At 33.9% G+C, this 23,635-nt stretch overlaps 1 protein-coding gene across 4 annotated transcripts in view; it reads right to left on the bottom strand.

The window, feature by feature from the left end:
• Positions 1–23,635, bottom strand: part of MXI1 (MAX interactor 1, dimerization protein) — a 72,171-nt gene that overhangs the window by 23,707 nt on the left and 24,829 nt on the right. For all 4 annotated transcript variants that reach the window (XM_081074482.1, XM_081074483.1, XM_081074480.1 and 1 more), the window contains one exon: positions 11,687–11,716. In XM_081074482.1, coding sequence (XP_080930608.1) covers positions 11,687–11,716 — 30 coding nt within the window. The remainder of the gene's footprint in view (positions 1–11,686; positions 11,717–23,635) is intronic.

Genomic DNA, 23,635 nt, shown 5'->3' on the forward strand with positions numbered 1-23,635 from the left:
AGGGAAACAAGAGGTGAGAAGGGTTGGTCCAAAAGAGGTTACAGTTAGAGACGCATAAATTTCTAGTTGATCCAGTCAGCACAGCTCTGATTTCCAGCAACCCTTAGCAACTCTTAAGGGGAAAAAATAAACAGTGGAGATGTCCCAAAATTAGAGATGGAGTTGGCAAACTATCAAAGCAGTGAGGACATGATTGAAAAGATACTTTGAAGAAAGATTCCAATATACTGACCTGCAGCTACTTTCTCTTCAGATTGTTTATACAGAAATGTTTTAAATAAGCTAAGTAACATCAGTGAGCTCTTCTCTCCTGGTATGACACACCCTCATCTAGGGGTCACTGACGACTGTTCAGTACAGCAGTACAATACAATAACCACACAACTGGATTTCTGGAGCTTGAGCAAATAAAAACTTGTCAGAGAATATTTTTAAAAAGTGCTCAGGATTTACCATTATGTTTACAGATTAACTTGTCACATTTCCTTAGAAGTCAAAGGTAAGTATTTTTCCAAAAGGGACAAAGTCCTAATTATTCATTAGTATTTAAATCTTAAAACTCATACACACACACACACACACACACACACACACCTGTGTGTGTACATATATGTAATATATACAGGCATAATATATATACACACACATATATATATAATATATACACACACATACATACAGCTTTGAGGAATGTGTTTATACCATTTATACACACAGACACATATGCTTCTTAGGGAAAATTCTAGTTTTACAGAAATATTTACTATTACTATAAAATAAGTACTTAATTGTAAAATAAATTTCTATCACTGTAGCTACAGCACCATGTGTTATAATAATCTTTAGATATTTTACAAAGTTCCAAAGTTTTAATGAGGTGAGGTTCTAAGCTCATTTTTCCAGGTGCTCTTTCATTTTGTGTGTGTACGGGGAGTGGGTTACATACATACACATGTATATATTTATATCAAGGAAAATGCTTTGGAGATGAGTGTAATAATTAAGTTTCTAATTTGCTTATAATTACTGAACTTAAAACATTCACAGAACCGTAAAACTTTTCATGTAGGGAAGGAATTCAGAGATCACCTAGGTTTCCTCCTTTTACAGCCAAGGAATTCAAGACCCCAAGAAGTGAGATAATTTATATGACATCCACAGGCTACCACTAGTAAACATGAAAGGAAAAATTATCTTCTGACTTCTGGTACAATTCTCACATCAATGTATTACATATCCCCAAACTGTCTGCGTTGGATTCCAACTATCCTTTTTTTGACAATTTAGTTCCTAAACCATGTATAGTATTAACACCTACCTTTCTCCATTGGCTTCTCCAAAATAACAACAAAACAAGAAAGTTATTTACTTATGAGTTCATTAAGTTTCAACTTTTCTTTTTAGAAGATATGAATATAAGCAATATGTCATGTGTTTGTCCCAGGACTGAATTATTTTCCAAGCAAATATGTCTTCAAGAACTGGTTAGCAAGTAACCAACCATATTAGGAAATTTTATTCTTGTTACTGAATCCTCCCCTTTAGACCTGTGGTTTTTCACTAGTAACACCCATAGGATTTTCAATTGGCATTATTCACTAGAACACATATATAAGCAAGTATAAAGTAACTATTCTCTGCAGCAGCTAACATGTAGCAAAAGAATCTGAATATCTTCATTTTAAAAAGATAAATGCAAGATACTAAACAAATCTCTCACTTAATAAAAAGATTTCTTATTGATATACCTCTTGGCATGCTTGAATTGCCAAAATTTGTACCAAAATAGAAATTTCTTTAAATAAAGATGCTAATTTAAGAAAATGCATTTGAATTGCAATTATTATTAAACCAATATTTATCAGAACATTTACGCTGTAGTAATTACTATACACAGCAAAGGAATTTAGTAAAATAGCATATTGCCTTAAAGTCTAGTAGAATTCTACTGCTGTATAACTATTATAAGCATCAGTGTAAACGGTATAGTCAGTTTTATGGATCAAACACAGTCCTCAAAGTTGCATATAAAATAAACTTTTGTATACTGCATCATCTAAAACATATCAGGAAAATCTATTAAACTATTCCTTTTTGTAAATTACGAATTCATAGTTTGAAAGGAAATGTTTTCTTAAACAAGTTACAACTGCACTGAGATACACACTTTACAATCACTTGGATAAAAAGCTACTACCCCTTCACTATGATATTCACCGTGCCAATTATTTAAAGTCTGACTTAATTATTTGTTTATTTCTAGACATAATTTTAGAATCTGAGTTTCAAGTTATAATATTTCTAGGTTATTTTTAAGACCTAATGATCTCATCTCTACCCACGTATCAGTTATAGAATTGATTTAAGCTTTAGGAATTGGATAGCTGAAGTTCTGAGAACACTAGGTTTATAGAATGCAACCGCTGTCTGAGGCAGCTTCTGTCACCCTGCAGCCTGGGTCAGGGAGTAGAAAGCTTAGCCTTAATGAGCTATTTCTGACAAAGGTCAATACAGAAACTGTGAACCTATCTAGACACCGCCGCAATGACCTCATTGCATAGGCTGCATTTTAGATGTGTAATTTTATCCTGGCTATGCTTCCTATCAACCATAAATTTTATCTCCAAAACCCACCCATTACTTCATCTCTATCTCATATAACATTCAATTCTAACCCTAACAGGTGCCTATCTCTGTACAGCTATTTTTAGTTGTCTACAGTTTTCAGCATTCCTACCATATAAAAATACAGTTAAAGTATTCATTTGTAATACTTGCATACAAAAATAAATGCACCGATTACATGTCTGACAAATGATATTACTCTACATACTGTTTGATGTTAATTTCTATGTTAATCTGGTTTTATAGTTTCATAAATAGTGAAATTCTATTAAATAAGTGTTCTCTACTTTCCAATGCTTAGCTGGCTACGTTTTAGTGTTACATAGCTACTGTTAATAACTCAGTACTATAACTGAACTCCTACTGTCTAAAAAAGTACAAAGAATAAATTTTTCTTCTTCAAGATTTTTAAATGAATTAAAAATCAGTTTTCCATCTTTAGACTAAAAAAGGGAAGTAGCCATCACTTTTATTTGCCAAATCAGAAAAGTAGGTCAGTGGCTATTTCCTGGTCTCTGGACAATGCTGTTTCTCCTTCCCTCCACAATTATACTTTTTAAATTTTGTTGTTCAAGTTTTATTTTATTATACCTGAAGTGAAACTGATACAATTCATTCAATATATGGTCTTAATTTTGTTAGATTTTATTGTTAGAGGCTCTTAAAAACCTTTAAATATATCCTTTTTATATGCTACAGAGTTCTATCTTTCTTCATTATCTTACTCAAATCACATTAGGTAGTAGTACCATATAACATACTGGAACCTTATCTGTGGTTAATCACGTATTTTCAGTAAAGTCTTGAGTCCTTTGTGCCGTTCCATCAGATGATGATATCAGCACTTTTTAAGTGTGAAATTGCAGGGTCAGTGGACTTTTCAGGACCTTTCCCCCATTCAGTGGTGGCTGCTATGAACAGATGACCACAAAGTTGGGTGAACAACACTAGTTAGCCATTATAGTCAGTATGAAGTGGTAACTTTTGGTTTTGATTTGCATTTTCCTAATGACTACGGATATTGAGCATCTTTCATGTGCTTACTGGCCTTTTGTATATTTTCTTTGGAGAAATATCTATTCAAATCCTTTGCCCATTTTTATATTGGGTTGTCTTTTTATCATTCAGTTGTTAAGCGTTCTTTATATATTCTGGATACAAGTCTCTTATCAGATATATGTGGTTTTTTTTTAATTAAATGTATTGGGGTGACAATGGTTAGTAAAATTACACAGGTTTCAAGTGTACAATTCTGTAATACATCATCTACATATCACATTGTGTGCTCACCAGAGTCAGTTCTCCTTCCATTGCCATATATTTGACCTCCTTTACCCTACCAGACACATTTTACAAGTATTTTTGCCCATTCTGTAATTTGTCTTCACTTTCTTGATTGTCCTTTGCAATACAAATGTTTTCAATTTTGATAAAGTCCAATGCATATATTTTTTCTCCCACTGCTTGTGCTTTGGGCATCGTATATATATATGTAAGAAACCGTTGCCTAGCCCAAAGTCACAAAGATTTACTCTCATGTTTTTTTCCTAAGAATTTATAGTTTTAGCTCTTAAATTCAGGCCCATGATCCATTCTGAGTTAATTTCTGTATATGTGTAAGGTAGGAATCCAACTTCATTATTTTGGATATAGATATCCAGTTGTGTCAGCACCATTTGTTGAAAAGATACTGAATTGTCTTGGCACCCTTTTCAAAAATTAATTGACCCTAAATATGAGGGACTATCTCTGGGTTCAATTCCATTGATTTATAAGTCTGTTCCTAGGCCTATATCACACCGTCTTGATTATGTAGCTTTGTAGTAATTTTGGAATTGGGAAGTATGAGTTTTCCAACTTTGTTCTTTTCAAGATCGTTTTGGCTATTCTGGGTATCTTGCATTTCCATATGAACTTTAGGATCAGTTGTCAATTGCTACTAAAAAAGACAGCCGAGATTTTGATAGGGCTTTCACTGACTCGGTAGATCGATATGGGGAGTACTGCCATCTTAGCAACAGTAAGTTTTCCAATCTACAACCGCAAGATTTCTTTAATTTCTTTAAACAGTGTTTAGTCGTTTTCAGCGTACAAATCTTTCACCTCCTTATTTAAATTTATTCCTTTATATTTTATTCTTTTGGATGCTATTGTAAATGGAACAGTTTTCTTAAATTTATTTTCAGATTGTTCACTGCTGGTGTACAGAATCACAGCTGGTTTTTGCGTGTCAATCCTGAAGCCTGCAACTTTGCTAAATTCATTTACGAGCTCTATTAGTTTTCTGAGGATTCCTTAGAATTTTCTATACATAAGACTACGATATCTGCAAACGGAAATGGTTTTATTTCTCCCTTTCAAATCTGGAAACCTTTTATTTCTTTCTCTTGCCTAACTGCCCTGGCTAGAACCTCCAGTACAATGTTGAGGAGAAATCATGAGAGCAGACATTCTTGTCCTATACCTGATTTTAAGGGAAAGCATTCAGTCTTTCACCATTAAGTATGATATTAACTGTGGGTTTTGCATAAATGAGCTTTATCAGGGTAAGGAAGTTACTGTAAGATATTTTCACACTGAGATTTGCATCTTAGTAATAAACCAAGGCTAAGAAGAACTTTTGACTAAACTTTTCATAATTATCAAACCCACTCCAAATTGTACACTTTTAATCCAGCTATAGTTATATATTTCAAACCTACAACAAAGATTTAGATTCCTTAACCCCATGACTTGTTTTTAATGCAAATTCTGCCAAACCAATTTTGCAATTGTTTTTTTCCTCCTAACAAATGTATTTTTTCCTACAATGTACATGCTGTATATAAAAGTGTATGTTCTTTTTAAATAAATGTCATACAAGCACCCAAAATATGCAGCTAAAACCAGTCAAGATATGTTTCCCCCGCCATGGAATCCTAAATAGTCAGATGATGTACTAAAAAACCATTGCTTTACCCATGGGCACAAAGATTTATTCTTATGTGTTGTTCTAAGATAAGGCAGACCAAAACAATCACTCTGTCAAAATGTCCACGTCAATTGAAGACATGTAGACAATCTTTTAAAAAAATGTATTCATTATCATGTGCAAACCATTGGGATAAATATAACTAATACATTAAAAATTCTAATGCAAAAAAGCTGAAATTATTTATGATATTCTAGTCTCCAAGTATATACAAATCTTTACCTTGTAAAAATATTTACCATTTTTAACTCATTCCATTTTTAACTCATGGAATGAGAAAGGAATAAAGACCTTACAAGTGGAGCATAAACTCCATCAGATAAACTGTTCCCCTATACATAATCACCTGGTTTTGTTTTAGTACACTATATAATATTCTAATGAAGTGAAAGAATCAATTAGCCTTTTAAAAAAAGGTTACTGACTCATTTTTTATAAGCAAGATAAAATCCTGTATAGTAAAAATCCTTTAAGATGTTCCCACTTAACAAATTTTTTCATATAATTTATTTACATTTTAAGAATTCATTAAATTTTCCATTTATCGCCTATGAAATTATTATATTTGTTGTGTTCTCAAGAGTATTTTACATATTTTTCATTTTCCACTTAAGTTATTATAATTCAGTAACATATATTATTCACTATAGATATACTCAATAGCACATAGAATCATTTTTTCACTCAGTGGATATTTACTGAATGACTGCTATATACTAAGGGTAAATAAGACCAAGCCCCTGCCTTCCTGAAACTTAATAGTCTGTGAAAGGAGTTAAATAACTCAAACAAATATTTCAAACAGAGATAAATGTTAAAGTGACAGAAAACGCAATGGAATAAAGAGTGAGTGGGGGACAATTACTATTCTCTAAGGAGATGACCTGAGAACTGAGAACTAAATAATGATGAAGAGCTAGAGCAAAGGCTTTCCAAGCAAAAGGAAGAGCAAGTTTAAAAGCCCAAGATGGAAATGAACATGGTATGTTGAGGAAAAGTAAACAAGCAGTGTTAGGGGGACCCTAGAAGACGAGGGATAGAGTGGTAGAACTCTATAGGCCATAGATTTTACCTAATTGCAATGGGAAGCCAGTGGAAGTCAGAAATGACATGATCTGATCTGTCCTTTGAGATCACTCTTGCTGCTGTGGAAGAATAGAATGTGAGGAGGAATGAACAGTAGCAGTTAATGGAAAATAATATCCTTTCTTTACATGGTGGTTTAGTACTCTCTCTTCCTTTCTGTTCCTATTCCTATCACCTGAGTGCTGGTTCTTATATCCTTCTACTACATGGGCTACTTCAACAGCATCCTAATTAGTCCCCTAGCTTCTATAGCTAGACTGTACTTAAAAAAAAAAAAATGTTTTGATCATGCCTATCTTTTCGCTTTTAATGCCTCAAAAACTCACTACTGCTAACAAAATAAAACCCAAATTCCTTGACCTTTCAGTAACATTCCACAATTTAATTCCAAACCACCTTTCTGGCCTCATTTCCTACTACTAATTTGATAGACTCTGTCCTTTCCCTCGATATCCTCTACTCACTCTCCTGAACGCAGCTTATGATGCCACCTTCCTGCTTCCACGGACTGACCCTTTCCTTAGATTCAAATTCTACCTCTTCATACACTCTCCTTCACGAGCCAGAGCAGCGGCTTTTTGACAGCATTTTATATCATGTATATATAAGTTTCACAATTCTACATTTAACTTTACTTAAGCAATACACTTTGGTATTTTCTATTCTATTTCTTTTTCAAAATGACTCACTAAAATGACTGCATAGACCACTAACGGGTTTCAACCTTCAGTTTCAAAATCATTTTTAGTGTACTTTTAGACATTCACTGGTAATTTAACTAGATCCTGGTATTGAGATGAAACCTATAATTATCAAAATATCTTATACTTCATTTTATCTACCACAATGCCAAGCACAGGAGTTATTAATCATTACTGAAGAGAAAGACTGATATTAAACATAAATATCAAATTTATGATCAGATAGGATCCTGAATAGGTCTGTTTTGTGTTCCCATCATTTTGTTTCAAATTGTAATTATGATAGCCAAAATGGCTAGTTTTCAATAACACTTTGACCTACACTTCCTGTGTTCCTATTTTACATAATTACACAATAGTATTGCATAGTGAGAGAACACAGTAAGTACACCATAAATGCTTCTTTTCATCTCCTGAGTCTCTTATGACCTGTTACGGGTCTAGGGAGACAGGATGAGTGTACAAGTAACAAATGCTCTGAAACAGTAGACTAGGCTTGGTGTAACCATCAAGGTTTTAGGCAGAAAGAAGCCCCCAGGCCTTTGTATCCAAGAAAGAATCTGAATTTCTTTATCAGTCCTGAACCTACCTAAACCTAAAGCTCCCTAATGGGCCATAGGCATGGTGGGTAATTGTGCACCAGAGCAAACTACTCTGAGCCTGCCAGACTCCCAAATCTCCACCGTTAGGCCTTTCTCTGAGGTCTGGAACTATGAACCTCAACATGTGTCTCAAGGACAGACCTAGGGGTTCCACAATCTTGGTTTTATTTAAGATAGACACCTAGAATGACTGTCATTCACTAACAATTTAAAATCATCTACTCTAATTCTCACTGCATTGTCCCAGCAGAAAACACTAACTTAGAGCAGCTTTATATGTAAGATTTTAGAATCAAGCTTAAAAAAAAAAGGAACTTCTGAAATCAATATTTTGTATGTAAAGTGGCAATATTTCAACAATATGAATTACTTCAGGAGTATTTTTTCAGAATAAAGACAAAATCAAATTACCCTTTTGATAGCGAATTACTTTCCTCATATAAGCTCATACTCAAAAGCAAATAAAAGAGAAAGCCAAAATTCTATTTATTTTAAAGCTAGGTTAACTTTTTATTTTAAGTTTTCAATTAGCAATAATCGCGCCTCAGATAAACCTCATTGGCTACGATACTGCCACTGCGCAAAGCTGACTTTTTTATTTAAAATGTCAAATAAAAATGGTGCCTTGGTGGGGAAACAAACAAACGAAAAAACAGTATTAAATAGAACTAGATGAGAGCTTTTAAAATGTAATAACAACACAGGCTTAAATTTTAAAAATATTTTTTATATTTGGCTTCTTGAAAGTAGAGCTAAAACACTCCACCCCATTTAGATCACCCTGTACCTACCAATACTTTTATTTTTTGCTAGATCATAACCCAGAAGCTTTTCAGAAGTGAAGTACAGGTTATTAAATTGGATTCTTCCTTTGGCACTCACTCTGACACATAACACTAAATTAAAGATTTATTTATATTGATAAATACCCCTCTTAAAATCTAATATATTTTGGAAAGGTTAATTTTATGTTACCTTTCAATTATGCCTTAAGGAAGAGAGGGAGGGAGGGTTAAAGAAAGGAGGGAAGAAAGGAGAGAGGGGAAGAAATAATTTGAGAAAGAGTATCCAGGACTATCAGAAGAAGACAGAAGAGGAAGAAGGAACCATGCCTTAAGTGAGTTAGGACAGGAACCAACCAAAAAGTCTTAGACCCAAGTACATAAAATGAGAACAAAAAGCCTTCACTGGAGACACTGGAGATTGTGTACAATCCAGGTTATAAAAGCCACGCATGTTACACCAGTGCCACAGACACGTAACAGATCAAATGACTTACAGGGTATATCAAAGTAATACTATGGGTGATAAAGTTATCAATAAGTCAGAATTGATTTGCCAAATGCATTAAAGAAAGTTTACTCAAAGATTTTAAAAAACTCCATTCCAAACAGTTTACTGAATTCAGAGTCCTACTCCAGTGTTAAAAAAGTTTTTGCCAGGTTTCCAACGAGGGTCTCCCAAGAACCACATTCAGGTAGGTGAAATGATTTTAAAGGCACCTGGTTATCAGTATTTATAACATGTGGCCCAAAATACATTCTGTGCTCTAATTTAAAGTTCAATGTAAGGTTTTATTTGTCAAGTCATTTCTTGGTCTTTTCACCATGTTTAAACTAGCCAGATACTTCCTTTAATACACCAGAAATTTAAGGCAGAAAAGAGAGATTCTCTAAAGTGAAGTTTCCTGCCAAACTGCTTTGTCACAAACTAGCAAAACGTCTTTAACTAGACCACTGAATTTTGTTTCACCTTTATCCATCACTCAATATTGAAGCCATCATCTACTATATATGCATCAAATGCTATGAAATGAGGATAAAAAGTACTGAACAAAACAGAATCCCTGCCTTTGAGGCAATCATAGTTAACTGGCAGAAAGAGACATATGAACAGATAGTACAACACTGCGTGGTTAAGTTTTAGAACCAAGAAAAGGAATAAAGGAAGAGGACAAGTTTGGGAGAGAAGATGAGGATTATACAAATAAAATATTCTACTTTTGACACATAAATTAGATTAATAACCAACAAACTAGAATTGTCTGCACCAGTCACTTTTGACCAAAAAAAAAGATCTGAACAGAGCACAGTGCAAACAGAGTGGTAAAAGTCACCAAGTCAGCCTGGAGGACTATGCTAATAAACCCATTCAAGAAGATTTAACATTTAAATTCATTTGCAATGAGGCAGTTAGACTAGTCAGTCTGTAAGGTCCCTTCTATTTAAAAAAAGGCAAGACAAAAAGTTGAAGGTCACAGAGATCCTTTTTTTTGTCAAAAATGACTGGTGCAGACAGTTCCACTTTCTTGGTTATTAATCTAATCTCTGCATCCAAAACAGAATATTTTGTTTGTACAATCCCCATCTTTTCTCCCAAACTTGTCCTGTTCCTATATTCCTTTTCTTGGTAAATAATAATATCACCTAAAACTTAACCTTCCATAACAAACCAGTCACCAATTTCTAATGATTCTACCCTATACATCTCTTCATTCTGTCTACAGTAGTACCTCAGTTTTTGAAGGTAATCCGTTCCGGAGACTGTTCGAGTTCTGAAACATTCGAAAACCAAGGCACGATTTCCTCATAGAAAGTAATGCAAAATGGATTAATCCATTCCAGACCTTTAAAATCAACCCCTAAAACTGCAAATTTAGCATGAATTTTACTATCTAATAATGATACCATAGATCCATAAAATGTACGGTGTTCATCAACGGAGACGTTCGAAAACCGAGGTACTACTGTACTTCTATCTCCAATGGCCTCCATCATCTCTTACCTTGGAGGCTTCTAATAGCCTCCAAAAGAGTTTTCTTGTCTCTGAGATCCCTTCTCCCAATCAACCAATTCTTCGCACTGTAGCCAAAGTGATCTCTCTAAACACAAATCTGATTATATGACAACCCATCTTAAAAATCACTGAACTTCCCCCTATTGCTCTCAGAAAAAGTCCACACTCTTCAGCATAGCTGTCAACGTCTGGCCTGGCTTGCCTCTTTTATATGCATAGTGAGACTCCTGCAGTTTCCTCAATATACAATGCTAACTCACCTTCTGTAGAGGCTTCCAAGACTCCCTTAAAAGAGAATCAGGTGACCCTCCAACATGAGCTTTCATCACCCTCTGCTTCTCCATTACCATACTCACCATACTCCTTAAGGAAGCTCTAAGTTCCTTACGGACAGAAACTATCTTACACATTCTTCTATTTCCTATGAAAAGCATTATGGCTGCCTGGCATATAGTTCATGTTCGATAGAGATTTGTTCATGTTTGATAGAGATTTGTTGAATGCATAGAATAAATGAACAAACTGAAAAGAGAAATTCAGTGTCCTACTATTTATCATAGTATGTACTAGCTTTACTACAGAAACCTAATCCGTTAGCAAGACCATATTTAAGCCATAAACCTATCACAATTAACCTGTTTTCAGAGACGGAAGTAAAGAAAGCTACACCATAAACTCAAAATTCAAATCAGCTTAAAAATGTATTTATGTCTTCCAGTTTGGATAGTATAAGCTTACTATTTAAGTCATTTTTTTGGAGAGCATACATATCAGAATCATGATATATTACACATTTAAAAAACAAAAATTATAACTGCATATTCACTATTACATTATTTTCACAGGTTTAATGTTGAGTTTGCTTTTTAAACATAAATGAAAACTGCACCTCTTTACTGACTCACCGGTTCTTTTCCAGCTCATTGTGTGTAGACCTAAAAGGGAAACAAAAAAGAGCATTAGCCATGTTTTGTTGCTCAAGTTATTAAAGGGGGATTAGTTTAGTTACTGTTATACCACACCCAATGACTTTATGTAGTAATGTAATTAATATATGATCAGACTCCTATAATCTCATTCATCAAGAAGAAATAGTCTACATTCTTCATTAGGACTGCTCATTCAGATACAGTGCTTTCAGTTCACAACTCTAAATATTTTGAAACTGGAGCTTCATTGCTGTTATAATTTAATAAAATTAATACTAGCACATGTTCTCTTGCCTACTTCTAGTATACCACATTCTGTTGAGTTGTAGACATATCAGAAATTTTAATTCAAACATTATCTCATTTTTGCTTAAAAAGAAAGAGAAAAAAGGTGTAAGCACTTCCATGTCCTCTTCCATCGCTACTTAACCCACTCCTAACACAGGATGAAAAAGTTTTAGCTAACATAGAAGCTGAAACAGGCTTGCCTTACAGCGACATGACACAGACAAATTCAATCCTTCCTGCCTTCTGTGTGAAACATAAACAAGGAAAAGTCATAGAAGAAAGAAAAATAATATAAATAAAATAAGATATATTAATAACACCAAGGAACACATTTTTAAAAGACTGGGAGGAAATACCTCAAAATGCTAACAATGGTTATTATCTAAGAAGAAAACTTAGAACAAGTAAAACAAAAACAATGAAATAGTAGAGTAAGTAATAAATGGAAAGAATCTATTTTGAAAGAAGTAGACTGTTTACCATAAACTTATTCTAAAGAACAGTCTGGCAATCCCCTATATGACCATAAATACAAAAGATAATATACCCAAAGATAACCAATTGTTGAATTCCAATATTATATTGAGCCTATTATCGAAGCTCGCACCCAAAGAACCCATTGTCAACAAAATTAAAACAGTAGGTTCTTCCCACCTCTCCGACTTTTCTTTATTATGTATCTTTCTAAAACACATGAAATGATGGTTAAGAATATGAATTTTATACCAAACCAGGAAATGCATGGGTATCTAATTATACCACTAGCAAAATTTAACAAGATTTCCGAATACTAAGAAGCAAAAATGACCATGTACGTACTAATCATGTACGGCATACTGCCGTGTTCTTCCCATTTTTATAAAATGCATCAGTGGTGCTTACTGCTGTTTTGGTGGCCTTTTTGCCTGGAATATCAAGCCAATGAATACTGAGTATTTTAAATGTTCATGACTGTCTTAGGCTGCGGAGAATCAAAGATAGTCTCTAATTGGTAAATTAAGGCAAGTATATGAATAATTATAATTCAAGGCAGAATAAATATATGAAGAAAGGTACAAAGGATTGTGAGGGGTTAAAGAAAGTAGAGTTTACTTCCAAATGGGGCTATCGGGGAAAACTATAGAAAACGGTGGTATTTAGTATGGGACTTAAATGATGAGTGCCATGTGCTACTACCATTTTTCCCCAAAAATGAGACCTAACCGGACAGTCAGCTCTAATGCGTCTTTTGGAGCAAAGATTAATATAAAATCCGGTCTTATTTTACTATAATGTAAGACCAGGTCTTATATGAGACCGGGTATAATAATAATATAACATAAATAACATAACAATACTGGGTCTTATATTAATTTTTGCTCCAAAAGACGCATTAGAGCTGATGGTCCAGCTAGGACTTATTTTCGGGGGGAAACAGTAGTAGAGGCTGGACCTGGTAGGGAGAGGTCAGTCCAAGTGGAAAGGATAGCATAAGCAAACGAGCAGAGTTGTGAAGTCCACAGCAAAACCAGAGAACAATAATGTGTAGGTCATAAAAACCCATGGTATTTGAGGAAAGAAGTCCTGATTTTAAATATTAACTCTCTTCTCTTATTCACACTAGCTGTGTGACTTGGGACAAATTATTTAACCTCTCTGATTAACAGTTTCCTCATTTGTAAAACTGGAATAAACTCACATGCCTTGGCTGGGTTACTGTGAGAATTAGAGAAAAAAATGTAAAAGCATCTAGCCCTTTGCAAGTATTCGGTAAATGTTAGCTACTGCAAATATTCTTATTATTTTTAACAAGACTAAAAATATACTACCCAAAACAATGTTAAGTATGCTACATGGGACAATAAATTTAATAGAGTCTCGATAACACTTGGAATTATCCTGGAAATAAACAACCATAATTTTGAAAAAAGAAACTGAAAGAAAAGATTGGTATTTACATTATTTAGTCAGCTGTGAGGACAGTACAAAGTTTAGGGTATGACAAAGAGAAATATGCCTAACTATATGTACACAGAGAAAATAATGATCCCAATAGTGCTGGCAATAAATGAGTAATTGAACTTATCACAGACCAGCACACCCAGAAACAACCTCTGTGCTCCTCTGAGCCTGTGTGTCCAACCAAGCCCTTCCAATAATCTACCATTTAAATATCCAAGCATGACAATTTCCCTGTAAGGTTGACATGTTCTGAATAATCCATATGGTTAGCCCTCTTTTCTTCTCCAAATAAAATGCACCTCTGAGAACAAACACTAATGAACTATCTTCCTTTCAGACACCCTTACTCTTGAATGTTTAACTTCCAAGGACAGACAGAAAGACATTTCTATCATTTTACCATTGAATCACAGGTAATCTTTTTCACAAATAACATCCATTTTAAAGAGACGTGTTAATGCATTCCCTGTGTGACTGGGAGTCATTATCTCCACCAGATTTGTGACTTTTCACTCACTACATACAACACAGCTCTAATACATAAACTTTTAATTCTTTAGGGTACAGTTTGGTGGCAGTCAATGAAATGAAGCATAGAATTGAAACTGCACAAAAGAGTACAGTTTGGTTCAAGAGGAGTGCCACAGTGGAAGGAAAAGAAAAGTCCCCATTCCCAGAATTAACATTTTCTTCTAGCAAAAGAGAAGACCTCTATCTTTGCTGAATTAACGAGCCAACCCCCAGTTCAGTAACATTTTTATTTCACTATCTAATCCTCAAGTGCCTAATGGATGTTGCTCTCCACACAATGAAAAGAACACATTCTATGAAGCTAAATGAGTACTGTCTGTCTATATTCTAAAGCTTATACATCATATAAACATACATACATATAAACATACAGAAGGCAAGAAAAAAAGAGAATGTCACCCACATTAGAGCAAGGATCTGCAAAGCACAAACGTGAAGGGGGTTGAGGAATTAGTGAAATGGTAAAACTTCTATGCATATCTTCTTTAACTTTCTTCTGTATTTATAAAATGTTAATGCAGTAATACATGTACACAATTATAAATACACACACATATATTGGGGGTATATAATTGCTTTTTTTTTTAACGGATAGTAGTATAATAAAGTGGTCAATGAAGTTTGAAGCATACTGTAATAAAAGAAAATCATGGTAATTGCCAATAAAGTAATTCTTTCAAAAAGGTAGTTTTGTACATTTGTTTCTGTCAAAAGGTACATATTTTTAAAAAACCATTTAAGACAACAAAAACTTGAGTATTGCAGACTTTTGGAAAAAATGCATCATAAGAAATATATTGCTTCTTTCTTAATCATGACAAAAATATCACTACCATAACTAAAACCACAAAAAAGCAAGCGTAGAAAAAATGATGCATGACAAAAACTACAATCAATAAGTTTTTCCTTAAAACTTATATATCTAAGCTGAATATACGCATGCTTTATGACTAAACATTTCCACTCACAGGCATATACCAAACTAACATACGTATATATACTCACCAAAGGACATATAAAAGAATGCTCATTCTTTCCACTAGCCCCAAACTGGAAACAACTCAAATGTCCATCAACCATAGAATGGATGAATAAATTGCAAAACATTCATACAACGTAATACTATAGAGCACTGAGAATTAACAACTATTATGCAATTAACACGGATGAATCTTCCTAATTTAAACATAATGTTGAATGAAAAAAGACAGACACACAAAAAAACATAATGTATACCTCCATTCATATAAAGTTCAAAACTGGAAAAACTAATTTATGGTAGTCAGAACCATAAAAGTCAGAACAGTAGTTACCTGGGGGGAGGTGGGGAGACTTCTAAGAAGAGTCTGTAATATTGTATTTCTTCACCTTTGTGAAAATTCATCAAGCTATACACTTCAGATTTGCACACTTTTTTGTATGTACATTTTCAATAAACAGGAAAAAAATTACACATGAACTGATTTTGGTAAAAATTCTTATTTCAATTATAGCAAACACCCTAACCTAAGTCTCTTGATAAATCTTTTGGCATACTACATAAACATCCCTAAGTTATGTACTTGGTAAAGCATAATTTTCAATAAATATTAAGTATGAAAATCACAGTTTTCTAAACACAACGGAATTAAACTAGAAATCAATAACAACAACCTAATTAGAAAAATAGCAGTATTTGGAAGCTATTACAAAAAAATCAAAGAAAAAATTGCAGAGAAATTAGAAAATATCCTGTACTGAAAAACGAAAACACAACATATCAAAATGTGTTGGATGCAGCTAAAGCAGTGCTTGAAGAAAAATGTTGAGCTTTAAATCCTTATGTTGGTGGAGGAGAAGCCCAAATTCAATGATCTGAGGTTCTACCTTTAGAAACTAGAAAAAGAAACAAACTGAACCAAGAGAAGTTGAGCAATGATTCTCAACTCTGGGCTACGTTGCCCACTAGAAGGCATTTAGCCATCCTAGAAATATTTTTGGTTATCACAACAGGGAGACACTACTAGCGTTTTGTGAGGAGAGGCCAGAGACGCTTCTACACACCCTATGATGCTGAGAACAGAATTACATGGCCCCAAACGCCAACAGTGCTGAAGACGAGACACACTGGAGGAAAGACATAATAAAGCTAAGAATAGGAGTGAATGAAATAGAAAACAGGAAACAACAGTGAATATCAATAAAACTGAAAGCTGACTTTAAAAAAATCAATAAAATTGATAAACTTCTTCAAAGACAGATGAAGAAAAAGACACAAATTACCAACACATACAAAAAAAAAACCTCAATACCAAAAATGAAAGAATGCACTTCACTACATATCCTACACACATTAAAATAAGAGAATATTATGAACTTCATGCCAATAAATTCAACAACTTAAATGAAATGGACAAATTTCTTAAAGAATACAAATTATTAAAACTGACTCACGAAGAAAGAGAAACCCTGAGGACTTGCATCTAATAAAGAAATTGAATACATAATCAAAAACCTTCCCACAAAGAAAACTCCAGGCCCAGAGTGTTCATTGGTAAACTTTACCAAGCATTTAAGGAATAAATAATACCAATCTTATAGAAAATCTTTCAAAAAATAAAGAGAGAACATTTCCCCAATCCTTTTTAGGCCAGTACTATCCTGATATCAAAACCTGACAAAGAAATTACATTAGAACACGAACACACACACACACACACACACACACACTATTCCTCATAAGCACAGACATAAAAATTCTTAAGTGGTTTTTTTTTTTTATTTTGCATGTGTTTATATTAGTTTTTTATCATCTTGATTGCCCCACTGATTTCTTACAGCATCCTTTTCCCCCAATCTTTAACTGTCGCCTTTTTTTTTTTTTTTTGGTTGTTGAGAGGCATGTGGGAATCGAACCGGCAGCCTTCGGAGTTAGAAGCATGGAGCTCTAACCGCCTGCGCCACCGGGCCGGCCCCAACATAAAAATTCTTAACAAAATATTAGCAAATCGAACCCAACGACACATAGAAAGTATCAGTTTTACAATAAAGAATTTGTCTGGTCTTTATCCTTACTTCCTGAAACAGAGCTTCTAAAACCTCAGAATTTCCCAAGTTATAGGAGTGTCTCCATTATTCATGGTGGCCCCTTGGACTACACCGGAGTTTCTGCTAAGGAGAGGACTCACAGGAGAGTGCTCATGCCAGAAAGACCAACGATGTGATCAGAGGGTTGGAGTTTTGAGCCACTGATATCAGCCCGACCTGCTAACTTCCAGGGAGAGAAGGCTCACTAGAAATTGAATTCAATCACATGGCCAATGATTCAATCAACTGTGACTACATAATGATATGGAATAAAAACTCTGGAATCGGAGGTTCCAGTGAGCTTCCTGGTTGATGAGTACATCAATATGCCAGGAGGGTAATGCATCCTGACTCCACAGGACGAGGACATAGAAGTTCCATGACCAGGACTGTCTCAGACCTCACCCTATAAGTCTCTTCATTTGGCTCGTCTTAATTTGTATTAGTTATAATAAAACTTGTAATCATAGGTATAGCACTTTCCTGAGTTCTGTGAGTGGTTCTAGTGAATTACTGAACCAGAGGGGACTGTGGGAACCCCCAAATTCGTAGCCAGTTGGTCAGAAGTGCAGATGGCCTGGGGACTCCTGAACTTGCAGCTGGCATCTGCAGTGACAATAATCATCTTGGGGACTGCTCCCTTAAACTTGTGGAGTCTAAGCTACGTAACTACAGGTAGTTAGCATCAGTATTGCAAAATACAGCATGACCAAGTAGGATTTATTCTACGAATGTAAGATTGGCTTAAGAGTCAAAAAAATAGATCAATGTAATCAACCATATTAACAGAATGAAAAAGAAAAACCACAGTATAATATCAAAAGATATACAAAAAGCATTTCACAATATTCAGCAGCCATTCATGATTTAAAAAAAAAAACAACGACTCAGCAAATTAGGAATTTCCTCAACCTGTTAAACGGCATGTACAAAAAAATCTACATTTCTCATAAACAATGGTGAAAGAATGCATGTTTTCCAAAGATCAGGAACAAGACAAAAATGTTCACTCTCACCAGTTCTACTGAGCACCAGATGTCCTAGCTAGGTAAATAAGGCAAGAAAAAAATATATAGAATGGAAAGGAAGAAGTAAAAATATCTTTAATGCAAACAACATTATTTGTTGCCTGTTTAGAAAATTCTAAGGAATATACAAATTAATAAAATTTATAAGTGAGTTTAACAAAATCAGTTTACAAGGTTAATATACCAAATTCATCTGCCATATACAACAGCATCAAAGAATATTATATACTTAAGGATGAATTTACCAAGTATATGCATGACCCACACTCTGAAAAACTACAAAATATTGCTGAACTTTAAAAACATCTATAAGTGAATAAATGGACAGAGATACCATGCTCATGGATTAGAAGAATCAATATTGTTCAGATATGTTAAGTCTCCCCAAATTAATTTATAAATTCAATGCAATCCCAATATTCTAGTAGGCTTTGTTGTAGAAATTGACAATTAGATTCTATAATGTATGTGAAATGCAAAAGACCTAGAATAGTTAAGGAACTTTTGAAAAATAAACACCAAGTTGGAAGACTTACACTACCTGATTTCGTAACTTAATTAGAAAAGTTACAGTAATTATGACAGTGTGGTATTGGAAAAAGAGTAAGTATTTAGATCAATAGAACAGAATAGAGAGTCCAGAAATAGATTCACACATATTTGGTCAAATTCTTACAAAGGTGCCAAAGCAACTCAATGTCGAAAGTATAGTCTTTTCAATAAATGGTACTGGAACAACTGGATGTCCATTTGCCAAAAAATAAACTTCAACCTTCACTTCACACCTACAACAATTAACTAAATGAATCTTAGATCTAAACTACTAAAAGAAAGCATAAGAGAAAATTTTTGTGATCTTGGACTATGCAAAGATTCCTTAGGACATAAGAAGCATGAACCATAAAAGATAAACATGATAAACCGGACTGTATCAAAATACACAACTTTTGTTCATTAAAAGACACTGTTAAGAAAATAACAAAGCAAACCACTGAGGAGAAAACATTTACAAAACACATATGTAATAAAGAACTTGTATTCAGAATTTACAAATAACTCTTACAACTCAACAAGGAAACAAATAACTCAATAGAAGAAGAAAAAAAGACATGAACAGATACTTCACCAAGGAAGATATATCAATGGTGAACAAGCACATAAAAAGATGCTCCAAGGATGGCCAGATGGCTCAGTTGGTTAGAGCGCGAGCGCTGAAAACAGGGTTGCTGGTTCGATTCCCACATAGGTCAGTGAGCTGCACCCTCCACAACTAGATTGAAGGAGAACGAGCTGCTGCTTAGCTTCTAGAGAGGCAGCGAGCTGCTGCTTAGCTTCCAGAGAGACAGCCGGGTGGCTCAGCTGGTTAGAGTGGGAGCTCTCAACAAGGTTGCCAGTTCAATTCCCGCATGGGATGGTGGGCTGTGCCCCCTGCTACTAAAGATTGAAAACAGCAACTGGACTTGAAGCTGAGCTGCGTCCTCCACAACTAGATTGAAGGACAATGACTTGGAGCTGATGGGCCTTGGAGAAACACACTGTCCCTCAATATTCCCCAATAAAATTAAAAAAAGAAAAGATGCTCCAGATCAGTAGTCATAAAGAAAATGCAAATTAAAACACGGTGAGATATTAAGACACACCCACCACTAGAAAGGCTAAAATTTAAAAGACTGACGATACCAAGTGCCATCCAAGATGTGGAGCTACTGGAAGTCTCCTACATTACTTATCAGAATGTAAAATGGTACAGCTGGGAGAACAGCTTGGAAATTTCTTTATAAAGTTAATATACACTTATTATTAAGTATATTAAGTACTTAGTATATATAAGTATATAATATATAAGTATATTAAGTACTTACTAGTAAGTATACACTTACTGGCAGTTCCACTCCTAAGTATTTATCTAAGAAAAATGAAAATATATATCTACAAAATGACCTGTTCGTGAAAGTATACGGCATCTTTACTGATACTAGTAAAAGTTACACTCAACCTAAATATCTTCCAACTGGTGAGTGGATAAACAAATTGTGGTAGATCCATACTATTATTGGACTATTACTCAGAAATATAAAGGACTAAACTGTTGATATGCAGAACATGAATGAATCTCAAAAAACATACCTGAAAGAAGTCAGGCACAAGAGAGTATATATGGTATATGATTCCATTTATATGAAATTCTAGAAATGGCAAAACTGTAGTGACATAAAACAGATCAGAAGTTGCCAGGGACAAGACGTAGAGATAGGAAACTATAAAGAGACATGAAGTAAAATTTTTTAAAATTATTTTCTGTTTAAAAGATTTTTATTAAAATATAGCTAACATAAATATATTAGTTTCAGATGTACACCAGTTATTCAACAATTATGTACCGTAAGAGAAGTGATCACCATAAGTCTAGTAACCACCAGACACCATACATTATTACAGTATCACTGACTATTTCCTATGCTGTATATTACATCCCCATGACTTATTTATAACAGGAAATCTGAACCTCTTACCTCCTTCACATTCCCCCCCTTTTAAAAAACTTTCAATTACAGTTGAAATTCAGTATTATTTTATATTAGTTTCAGGTGTATAGCAAAGTGGTTAAACATTTATATAATTTATGAAATGATCCCCCTGACTAGTCTAGCACTCACCTGGCACTATCATGAGGTAATGTTTTAAGGTGATGAAATATTTTATATCATGATTGTGTTGCGGGTTACCTGACTGTATACATACGCCTATGTCAAGTCACTGAATTGCATGATAAAAATTGGGTAATTTTACTGAATGGAAATTATATCACAATAAAGCTTATTTTAAAAAAATAATAAACCTCATCCTAAAATTGAGGCAGTAATCTAATCTACCACAAAGTGCTCAGGAATAAGAGTAAAATATCAAATGTTTATCATAGGAGACTAATACTATAAATTACTAGAAAGTATATAACTTTGGGGGAAATCTGTACTTCCATTTACTTAAAATTTTTTTTTCATTTCTGGCATGTGATTAATCTGCTATTAGTCAAAAGTATAGACAGTCAAATCTTCATCTTCCATAAGTCAACAGATACCAGCAAGATAAGATAAGCTTCCTATTTATAAATATAAAAGCAAACAGAAGAAATTGTTAAATTATTACAAGTGGTAGTCTTCAGGAAGCAGAAATTGAATGGGGAGAGATGGGACAGGGGAATGTTAGTTTTCTTTATAAACCATTTAGTATTAATTGTCTTTTAAAACTATATATACAGTTTAATAACCTATTATTTTATATATTACTTTATATTACTACATATATTACATACATAATTTTAAATGTTAAGAATCAATTTAAGATAAATATACCTAGCTCACTTTCTAATCTTAGTAGTGCCAGAAATTAAGAAGCATCCACTACATACTAAAATTACACATTATTTGTGAAACAAGCACTTCTTAGGTGAGAGAACAATATTAGAAACTACAGAGAATTTTGAAGTTTGCAATTATTGCTCTTAAGCATATTCTCAAAGATTAAAACAGGAATTTTAAAAAGATAAACCACTAATCATCTAAACCACTTCATCAGTTGATAAATTCTATTACAGAGCCACATTCTAAAAACCTTTTAAAATGGAGAAAATATCAGTGATTTCCTAAATCACTTGACTTCCAAATTGGAATTCAATATTTTAGGAAAGAGGCATGAAATAAACATTCAGCAGGTACTTGCTGGGGGAAAAATGAGTTGTACCATAATTAACAGCATTACTCATGAATATAAAGCCCATTTTTTGAAGTTGATCCTAATTTTTATTATTAATATACTCTGTTCCTCCCTAAAATACTAGAAGCAAACACAGATGTTACACATCTATTTCAAAGAATGTTATTTCTAAGGGAAGTACATCACATGGAAAAGTGATTCTCAAAGGGTCAGGGAGGATACCTGAATTTTCTTCCTCTGGGAGCTTCAGGAACATGGATATGCTTTCTTCCAACTGGCTACACTCCCCACTTAATAGTTTATGTCAAGTGTTAAAGGAATCACTGCTTAATATTCATTCATTCCACCTTTAGTTCTTTTTAGCATTTGTCATATATTCAAGACTCTTCATTATCTTACCGCAACCAATAACAACAATTTTTTTGAAGTTTTATTAAGGTATAATTTATATATTATAAAATTCACCCATTTTAAGTGTAGAGTTCAATGAGCTTCAGTAAATTTAGACAGTTGTGTAAACCTTTCCCACGATCCAGTTTTAGAACACTTGTATCACCCCAAAAGTTCCCTGATGTCCATCTCCACTCCCACCACTAGCCCACCACTGATCTGTTTTCCATCTCTACAGTCTTGCCTTTTTTGTAAATTTCATATAATGGAATCATTTAACAAGTACTCTTATGTATCTGTCTTCTTCTATATAATGTTTTTGTGGTTCATCCATTTTGTTATTTGCATGAGTAATCTGTTTCTTTTTATTGCTGGGTATTGTATTCCATTGTATAAATATGCTACCTTTTGTTTATCCATTCACCAGCTGATGAACATTTCAATTGTTCCCAGCTTTTGGTGATTATGAATAATGCTATGACCATTCACGTTCAAACCTTCCTGTGGACAAGTGGGATACGATGAGAACTTCATCTTAAAGAACAGTGCGTCAGCTTGTTACACTGTGCTGTTAACGCCCAAGTTATTTTCCATACTTATGAAAATGGCCAACCATATGAGGCACATACTGGTACTTAATAAATACTAAATTTCTGCTGATACTTAAATGTTTGTTTAAAAAAGAAAAAGAAAAACATTACTCAGCTATTTCTGATAATATGTGCCTCCACTTCAAATGTTAAAAACAAACATAACTTTGTCTCCAATGCGTGAACCTGCTACAAATAAACTGAAGTAAGATCAATTTCATACAAAGCAATTAATTAAGCCTAAGTTTCTCTAAAAGTCTTCTCAAAATATGTCAACATTTCATTAAAAAATACCTTCAGGTCTACATGATTGGGCCCAAGGTATTCAGCTATTCATTCAATTAGTAAGTACTTATTGAGTGTCGACACTGATTGAA

The sequence above is a fragment of the Rhinolophus hipposideros genome, assembly GCF_964194185.1.
Source record: "Rhinolophus hipposideros genome assembly, chromosome: 15".
Taxonomy (NCBI): domain Eukaryota; kingdom Metazoa; phylum Chordata; class Mammalia; order Chiroptera; family Rhinolophidae; genus Rhinolophus; species Rhinolophus hipposideros.